Source organism: Apaloderma vittatum, unplaced genomic scaffold (assembly GCF_000703405.1).
Source record: "Apaloderma vittatum isolate BGI_N311 unplaced genomic scaffold, ASM70340v1 scaffold28227, whole genome shotgun sequence".
NCBI classification, from domain to species: Eukaryota; Metazoa; Chordata; class Aves; order Trogoniformes; family Trogonidae; genus Apaloderma; species Apaloderma vittatum.
In genome coordinates, this window is record NW_009724977.1 from 942 (window position 1) to 10,690 (window position 9,749).

Sequence of the window (9,749 nt, forward strand, 5' to 3'; positions counted from 1 at the left end):
CCCATTCCAACGCCTGAGAATTCTTTCAGCAAAGAAGTTCTTCCTCATGTCCAGTCTAATCCTCCCCAGGTGCCACTCGAGGTCGTTCCCTCTCATCTTTGCACAAAGTTCGTGAAGCATCTTTGTTGCTGTTCGAGTTAGCTCAGTCGAAGCCTTGCCACAGAGCTGGTCAGCGCAGGCTTCCTTTGTACCTGCCTCCGGTGGTAAATTGTGCTCTGAAATGCGTGTTTCTGTGACTCTTAATATAAACCTTCTGTAGTTATTCCACAGATTTCGAAGTACATAGGAATTGGCTCGCCATCACTCACAACTTGCCCCTCTCTCAGTGGTACTATGAGGTAAGTACGCGTTTAGGGGTTTTAGCTGTAAATTACTGGCATATTGGCTGCGTCGGCCCGTGCGAGGGCCAGAGGAGAAAGGCTTTGATTTGCAGAAAGTACGTCATGGGTAGCGATAGCTGGCAGCTGTACAGCAGTGGTTCAGGAACGTGCCAGTCACGATTTCTTAGCCCCATGTGGCATTTAGTTAAAAAATCGTAAATGTTTGGGGCAGCTGCTGGTACTTAACGCAGGTGAAATGGAAAAGATGAGGCAGATGGGTCATGAGAAAGGCTGTGTAACACCAGAGCTGGCTGCGTGCTAGTCTGAAATTTCTGCACTCCTCACTCTTGACATTGATGGTGTATGGTTATCACAGTAAAGAATGAATCGTATGGGTATGTATGTTACAAAATCAATTAGTTTATTAAGGTTTTGAGCCTCTGCTGGTGCACCACTAGCATGCATTGATTCTAATCCAGATGAATCACATTTATGCTGACGACAGACTCGGCCTACACAGTCGGGTTTCGATCGACCTCACAATATCTCCGAGAGTTCTGGGGTAAATCTCAGTCTCTCATACTCCTCCCCGTCAGTGCCTGGGAGCTGGGTATCCAGGAATAAATGATTTATGTGGCTCAGAACTTTTGAAAGGCTGATCCAATACTGTAAAACAAATTTCTGTGATGCCAGCATAACCCTGGGGCCAAAGCCTGGGACGCCTTTCAGCAGCGTGACGTTTGGGAGCCGGCACGCCAGCAAGCACATCCCATCCCAATCCTCCTTCCTCCTCTCCTATTCCCACAGCCAAGGAGTTAATTGTTGGTCAGGGCTTAATAACAGTCCCTAAGGAAAAAGATCAAATAATACTATTTGGCCTTGATAAGGTCTTATTAGAATTAAGACTTGTTGAGTAATAAGTCAAAAATAATTTTGAGACTGTAACAAGGCTACTTGTGCTGGTAATTATTTTAATGGAGACAGATATTCACTGTGAGCTATTTTTTTGAGACTTTTAAACTATGGGCCCTCCTGTAAGCTGATTTATAAAGAACAGACACTTATATAACAGTTAGGTGCAAATACACAAATTGTTGTTCAATCTCTTTCTACCAATCAAGAGGTGTCCCCGTCCCTCTACCAGTACCAGAGAAGAGCAGCTCCAATCTCATTCGGTGACATGCAGCCGGCTCTTTTATTGTGAAATAGTTTATGTTAAATAGAAGGTACTGAAAGAAAATACCTCAGCTGCTTTGCTCTGAGGAGCTGTACCTGCAGGACTGTAAATGATGCGTTAAACTCTTTAATCTTGTCTTCAGGCAACTTCGGAATGGACTCTGGATTATCCACCGTTTTTTGCGTGGTTTGAATATGCGCTTTCGCACGTTGCCAAGTACTTTGACCCCGAGATGTTGGTTATCGAAAATCTAAATTACACCAGTCGGGCGACCATCTTCTTCCAAAGATTTTCTGTCATCTTTACAGACATCGTTTTCATCTATGCAGTTCGTGAGTAAGTCTTGATGTTCTTATTTTAGGGACAGCGGGTAGCCATTAACAACAAATAATTATTTGTACAAATAAGCTTGTAAATGCGTGGAAGTGCCAAAGTTGCTTTAAGCTATTTAAGGAGAAAATTGGAACATGCTCGCAAACGCCGGGTAACGTTTTGCTGCTCTCAGAGCTGTGGTTGCCCTACGTGTGGTTGATTTGTACCCTCTCAGATGTCAGCTGCTGTTTCATGTGTTGCGGGTGGTTTGTTGCTCTCGCTGGGTTCGTTCTGTAGGAGTTGCAGGACAGGTAGTGTGCATCCAGCTGGGTTTCCCTGTTCCTTTCCTTAGTCCTCTCTTCATCTGGAGTAGATGGATATGAAGGGTACTTGTGACAGAAAGGAAACTTGACAAAATGCCAGTATCGCCAGATATGCTAAGGCACTCCATCGGGTTTGATGTTCTCAATGATAAACTGATTATTCCAAGTCTAATTTAACAATATTAAGGTGATTTGTTTTGAGTGGGCCTTGACTTTGTGAAGAAGTGTTTATCTTGCACCTAAAGAGTTGAGGGAGAGAGATGTTTTGAGAAATATGTTGCCTACCTTAAAGATCTGGCTCTAACAGTTTTCCCTTACTGTATTCTGTCTGCTCAAAACCTGGGTAGAAGGTTCCCTGTTGCACTGGAGCCCTACCTAAACTTTATTTACTCTCTTGTTTGAAACAGGCTGGCTTTGCATTGTGACTTTTCCCCCTTTTTTCAGCTCGGATGCGTGAATGAGCTGGGTTTCTTGAAATGGCTCGACTAACACCAGCTCCACGCAAATCACCTGCAGCTTTTTAATCTGTTCTATCCCTGCCTTCAAAAATAACGTGAACCGGCTGGCTTCACACTGAGAAGTAATAAGATATATTTTAAACCTTTTCTTTTTGTTCAACTTTATTTATGACACTGCCTTGATGAATTTAGCAAGAATTTTATCCTTACCTTCCATCCTAGTCCTATCAAAACGTAATTATTATCCTAATAAATCAGGTAACTTCAGGGTAAGGGCACTTCTCAACTCTGTGGGCTGTTTCAGTTAAAACGTTTGTTTCTTCTGCTTTTTTTCAGGTGCTGCAGGTGGGTAAATGGGAAACGAGCTGCAAAGGATATCCTGGAAAAACCAACCTTTATTCTCGCCGTCCTGCTCCTGTGGAATTTTGGGTTGTTAATTGTGGATCGTATCCTTTCGAACTGTTGTGGGCTAATTGTTTTGTTTGGCGGGTATCATTGTTGCTGTCACAGCAAGTAACTCCGTTGTTAGTTGAGTAACTTCACGTTTCTGTTTGGCAAAAAGGGAAATCATTCAGGTTTTGGTGCAATTGGCCAGAACTGTGAGAGGACCGGTCTGGCAGCAACGCACCGGTTCGGTTCATGCCGTGGCTGCTCCTCCTGTGCCTGCAGCAGGGTTAGCAGAGAGCTGCTCTGGGCGTGGGTCTGGGTTTGTCCCACGGCAAGGAGAAAATCTTACAAGTGCTTTATGTTAAGACTGTGTTTGGGGGGTTCATGTTCCATGAGAGTTAGCAAGGGTGATTTAGGTTTTTTTTTTTAAAGAGGATATAAAAACACCTCTGGAAAGTGCAATTATTGTGAGTCCGTCTTGACACAACGAGCATTGATTTAACTGCAAAGGGAACCGAGGGGTAAGACAACAGTAATTCCCTCCGAGGAAGGATTAGTTTTTTCTCCCTCTCGGTCGCCATCGAAGTTGCTAGTTTGTAGGGAGGAGGTGAGAAGTGGGGGCTGCCCTCTCCATCTGTCCAAAATTTCAAGAAGTGGAGAATTAAGCTTTTATTCGTCTTGGTTTGTATCGTGCAAGTTGCGTGACACGTGTGTTGTTTACGCTTAGTTTCGTAAGGTGATGTAGCGGTATCCGTAGCTTTTGTGTCCGTGCTTACGGGTGTGGTTGAGCAATGACTTCATGTCTCTGTGGAGTTGCTTTCTTGATTTAAGTTCCATTTGAATTCGTATGCGTTGTTTCTCAGTTTGAGTCTTCTCCAGAAGACTGATAGTAGTGGAGAAATCTTGCTTTGTTCCTTCCTTGACTCGGGTACAGATATTCACTTTCAGTACAACGGCTTTCTGTTCGGGCTGATGCTTCTTTCTGTGGCCCGCCTGTGTCAGGTAAACTTGAGTGGCTCTTCCGTTTTGTCCCTGTATGTATTTTAGGTGCATTAACTACCTTTAAGCTGCTCGCACTGAAGGTGTTGGGAGCAACTGGAAGTTGAGGGATGCTAAGCTGGATGTCTAATTATTTTTTGAGTTTTGGGCAAAGAGGAAACTCAGCATAACTGGGTAGTGCTCCTGCCCTGCAGTTCCTCCTGAGAAAACTAAATTCTTTGTGGAGCGGTTTCCTGCCTCCTTATCTTCTTCCAAGTCACCAGCCCTTAGAAAACATTCCTCTGAAGCTGTGGGCAGCTGAGGCCTATCTCAGTTTTACAATTATCCAGTGACAGCGTAGCTTCCTCCTTCATACCTGTTGTGTGTAACGGGACTGAGTCTGCAACGTGAAGTAAATACATTTGTTTTTATGTCTGTGACAGTGTTGTGTCACCTTAGAAGTCGAACAGAGCATTATTAAGAGTTTGCACGAGAGAAGAACAAGGAGAAAAGCTTGGCTTTGTTGTTTAGGGATTTTTTCCTTTCCTTTAGAAAAGATACTTGGAGGGCGCACTTCTCTTTGCTGTTCTGCTGCATTTCAAACACATCTACGTGTACGTGGCCCCAGCATACGGCATTTATTTGCTCCGATCCTACTGTTTCACTGCAAATAACGCAGGTAGGGTGGGTTTGTCCTTGCTCACTTCGGGGGATTGCATTCATTAGCGGGGCCTGCAGGAGACGCAAGACATGCAGGTGCCATCAAAATGAAATGGCTGTGGGTCAGGTGGGGAACAGAGTTTGGAAGATCTTTAAAAATACTTTGCAATTCATTTATGTAGAATTCATGTTTCTAGGGAGTTCTTCATTAAGAAAAAACAACATGAGCGAAGCGTGGGTGGCGGGTTGAAACCATAAGAATTATTCTGGTTATAAAATGATTAAGTAACATCAGAAGCTGTTTCAGAGTATTCTGAGTTTCTCTCCACTTCTTAGCTCTGAAAACCACATCTGATACTCCTCACATTAACAGAGAAGGCACCTCTCTTAGAGTCGTAGCGCCTTGACAGAGGAAATACTGAAAGTTTGTGTAATGGAGGAGCTGCAAGGTGGAAAAAGTAAATGTAAAGTAACTGTTAGAGGAAGCAGCTGAACGTATCAGCGTAAAAGGCGATGTGCTGCTCTGCAATTCCCTGTTTGCCGGGAAGGATTTGCCTCCCTCTCCGCCTGCCGCGGTGACTGATTTTGCGACCTGTTTGCTCGGTGACTGATTTTGTGACCTGTTTGCTTCCCCTAGATGGATCCCTGAAGTGGAGGAGTTTCAGCTTGCTGCATGTCACCCTCCTGGGATTGATCGTCTGTCTCGTTTCGGCTCTTTCCTTGGGCCCCTTCATAGTCCTGGTAACAAGCCCCTTTCATCCCCTGTTCTTTCCCTGAACTGTTAGAAAATGGTGTTAGAAAAATATAAACCAGAGGCTTCTTTCTTCTTTTCTGTTCCCTGCAGGGCCAGCTGCCTCAAGTCATTTCGCGGCTTTTTCCTTTCAAGAGAGGCCTGTGCCACGCTTACTGGGCCCCGAACTTCTGGGCTCTGTACAACGCCGTGGATAAAGCGCTGACGGTTTTTGGTACGGTGTGCTCCTCTTGCTCTTAGGTGCCTGTTTGCAGACAGAGCTCTCTGGATTTTGAAACTTTGAAATGCGGGTACTAAATTACATTTTTAGATCGCCTTAAATCATCTGATTGCCTGCCCAGTGCAGGCAATCACGTTTCCAGTGGTAGGACAGAAGTCAGTCTCTGTCGTTAAAAAGAGAAAAAACTAGGCCTTGTACCTAGTTCAGCGTCTTCATTTTCTTTGCTCAAGTTCATCAATTTGTGCTTTTCCTCGTGTTTTGTCTGTAGGTTTAAAATGTAATCTGCTTGATCCCACAAAAATTCCTAAGGCCTCCATGACAGGAGGGCTGGTTCAAGAATTTCAGCACACCGTCCTCCCTTCTGTGACTCCGCTGGCAACATTAATCTGTACTTTCGTTTCTATATTGGTAAGAACAAAGAATATCTTTTGGAAACTTGATGTATTTTGTCCCTAGTAGGTTTGATTGGAACAGCAGGCACTCCATATGAATTTTAATTCTGAGGCAACAAATAAGTTTTCTTTTAAAAACAAAAAAATAATTAAAAAAATCATTAGGATAAATATGAAATTGATACCTTTCTTGATGCACCATGTTACTTTCTTCAAATATGGCTAAACTGATGGCCCCTGTCAGCACTAGAACGGTTACAAGATTGTTAAAAGCAATCTTAGATCAAAACCACTGGTCATGCTGAGCTAGAGGTGACCTTTCGTGGTAGAGGGTAGCTGAGCTGGAATGTGGGGAGAGAAGCTGAGGGAGCTGTCTGGGCCGCTCACAGGGTTTGTAACTGCGTGAGCTGCAGGTGAGCGTGACGTTCCTCATGTGCCAAGCAAAAAATTAAAGGTTCAGTAAGTAATTACCCAAACGCAGGGTCAGAGCAATTGGGAAATCTTTGCTTCAACGCCTTGATGTAGCAGCTTTGGTAAAATCATTTTGGTGGCGCGGATTCGAAGGCACTTCTTGCAGCACAGCTAGCGGGGTTGGCGCTGGGCTTTCGGTCTGCTTTTTCCCTCCCGTTACACTGAAGAAATCCTTCAGGCTCTGCTCGTACACCTGGACAGATACGGTTCCTCCAGGGCCGTGTGATGGTTGTGCCAGGCCAGCACAGCCCGGGCGCAGTGGTGGTTGTTTAACGTGGGAGAAACCTCGTCGTGTAACTGTTCACTGAAGTCCTGTTTTTGCCTGTTGTTTCTAGCCCTCTGTTTTCTGTCTTTGGTTTAAACCTCAAGGGCCCAGAGGCTTTCTGCAGTGCCTCGTGCTTTGTGCGTTGAGCTCCTTCATGTTCGGCTGGCACGTGCATGAAAAAGCCATGCTCCTGGCTATTCTGCCTTTGAGGTAAGTGGGTTTTGTCCGTAGTGGTTGGCCAGACTGAACCTGTAGCTGCTCGTTGAGGCAGCCTCAGAGAGGATCGTTTCGTTTTCGGCGTGTTTCGGAAAACGAGCGTTTTTATAGAATTCCTTAAGCTGTAAAGTTTCGATGCGCTTCGAGTAAATTGCCATCAGGCATGATAAAATGTGGCCGCTTTTGCAGCAAAATGTGCTGGTGCAGGTACAGCGTGTGCAGGGAACCGGTGTGGGGTTAAACAAACGGGATCTGTTACGACGTTCTGACACCAGCTTATGCTTTACAACAGTTGGCATTGACAGAAGCTTTAAGTAGAGCTTTTTGGGGAGTAGCTGATTCCTGTATCAGCTCTGTGGGGCACAACGAAGCTTTGTGCTAACTTAGAGATGACCGGAGCGGGAGTGTGCGGTGTCGGGGTGAACAAGCAGCTCATTTTTGGAGCCTGACACACAGGCCTACGCACCACGTACGCACCTTTGTGCCTCCTTGAACCCCCAGTTGTGTTACAATGCAGAGCATAACAGAAAATCAGTGTGTTTGGATTCAGATGCTTGATTTCTGTTAGAATAGTGCAAAAAAAATACCCCCGTGCTCACAAAGGAAAGTACTTTCTGCTGCACATGGACATGCTGCTCCTTAAAAAAGTCGTTTAGCTTCCCTCTGCAGCCTCCTTTTCTTCGTGATGGCTTGGGAGCAGGCTTGACAAAACGTTTCACTCGTGTGATGGCCCAAAGCTGGCTGCTTTCTTAGGGGCTTTTGCTTCCCCCCCTTTGTGCAGTATGTCCGTTGCACGCAAAAAAGTCCGAGACCTGTTTGTTGGGCATCTTGTAGCTTTGCCTTTGAGGAGAAAAGCTGAAAAGCTGCGTGGCTTGCCGAGCGTGAAGCGTTTGACACAGCTGCCAGGCAGGAGTTCGGCAAATGGGTGTAGTCAACAAAGTGCTTTTTGTCTCTGAATAGCTGAGAGATCTACTCTGGCAGGGACAGATTTTAAAATAGTGTAGTTTTTTAGCTGCTGACTGAGCCAAAAGGGATACTCTGCACCGTGCGTGGTGAGAATGGTGCGTGGTTTCTACCGAGGGGGCTGTACACCTGTTTAGGGGAGAGGCGAGGCTGTAGTTCATAAGCTGCCTGAGCAGAATTGCTACAAACTGTGTTTCCTTCGTTCAGGAGTTTAGTGATGTTTAAACTTTTGGGAGTTGTGGGACGGAGAGAATTAGCATGGGACAAAGAAAAGGAAGGAGGGGAGGCGAGGTGGCAGAGTTGGGAGCCAGCTGGTGAAGGAAAAGGACTTTTTGTAGACTTCAGGCCTTTCTGCTGCTTGTGTTCCGTGGGGATGTGGTTTTCTGGGGAGAGGGTTTCCTGGCTGATCCCTCTCCTGCATTTTTGTCTCTGAGGCCACGTGATTTGGAAGCAGGAGGCTTCCTCACAGCTCTGGTGTCTGGAGGGACGGGGGCAGCGTGAAACTTCTCAGCCTTTTCTTCGGTCTCTCGTGAACTACGTAGTGTTCTGCTGAAGTTAAGTTTCTCCACTAGAAGACAAAAGCGTAACTGGTTGCTGTCATTTCTAGCTTGTTGTCTGTTCAGAGAGCGAAGGATGCTGGCATCTACTTGATTCTGACAACCACAGGACATTTCTCACTTTTCCCACTGTTGTTCACGCCACCAGGTAAAGCATTTTCCGGCTTTTTGTTCTTCCTTCTTACTGCTTTGGGGTGGGTTTTGTTCTCCGGAGATGGCGTGCAGGTTCATGGTTTGGGGTTATTTTACTTAAGAAGTTGGAAGTTGCAGGAGGCTGTATGTCAGCCTGTTCCCATAAATACAAAACTCTCCAACTAGTGCAAAGAAATGTTAGTTTAAAAAAGCTGTGGAAGAGCCGCAGCCTTTAAATTAAAATAGAGGCGGAAAACCATCAGTCAGTATTTCTTATCCCTCATCCCGCTGCAGCTCCAGAAACTTCTCCCTATTTAACATAACCTTGGGAAGCTACTGCCTTGAGAAATGAGAAACCTTCTCTGGTTTTTCTGTTATTTATTTTTAATCTACCGTGCAGCTGAGAACAGGAGAGCGTTGGTTTGGCCATCACTTGTGCTTTTAAGTTTCTTGGTGATTTCTGATTTCTTTTGAATAGGAAAATCTTTTTGCTATCGTAAATGGCAATTACAGTTAGTGGATTCAGTATGTTCCTAGATAATCCAAGTAAATGTATTGCAAATACTGGACATTTGCTTTAGAAAACATCTATATTTATTCTTAGGTGTCCTAAGCAGTAAAGCATTTGTTTTTCTTTGGAGAAAGCGATTAAGTTGGACAACACAAGCGTGACTAGTAGGGTTTAAAGATACCACAATCGTGAAAGGTTGTTATAATTAATTTAAAAAATATATTATGTTCCTTGCATTTCAGAACTGCCGATTAAAATCCTGCTCATGCTGCTGTTCACTGTTTATAGCTTCTCTTCGCTGAAATCTCTATTCAGGTAATTAAAAAACTTCCCAACACCGAGGACAAAACCGTTCCTTCTGCCACGGGGCGCGGTGTTGCCGTAAGGCACAAACGGCGCAGCGAGCCAAGCCCAAGGTAGCAAACGAAAGCGTTGCTGGTCGAGAGATGCTGCTGCCTCTTTTTTTCTTTCTTTCTTTTCCTAAAGTTAGGGTTGTTATAGAACATACTTGTTACGTTTGAATTTACAACATGTAATTTGTGAACAAACTACTTGACTGTCAGAACATAGAGTTGCCCAAATCATCCTGTGGATGTTTAGAGGCCGGTGGTTTCTTACCCACACGATCAAAGACAGCACTGACCCATACAGCCCCT

The 9,749-nt window shown here is 44.9% G+C and overlaps 1 protein-coding gene across 1 annotated transcript; it reads left to right on the plus strand.

Annotated features, from left to right (window-relative positions):
• The first annotated feature begins 242 nt into the window (after positions 1-242).
• On the plus strand, positions 243-9,412 carry ALG8 (ALG8, alpha-1,3-glucosyltransferase). The gene is made up of 11 exons (XM_009872743.1): positions 243-338; positions 1,640-1,833; positions 2,927-3,036; positions 3,912-3,979; positions 4,508-4,634; positions 5,253-5,356; positions 5,460-5,580; positions 5,855-5,994; positions 6,785-6,924; positions 8,501-8,598; positions 9,336-9,412. Exons 2-11 carry the CDS (start codon positions 1,730-1,732, stop codon positions 9,410-9,412), a joined length of 1,089 nt encoding a protein of 362 aa, XP_009871045.1. The 5' UTR covers positions 243-338; positions 1,640-1,729.
• The last annotated feature ends 337 nt before the right edge of the window (positions 9,413-9,749 follow it).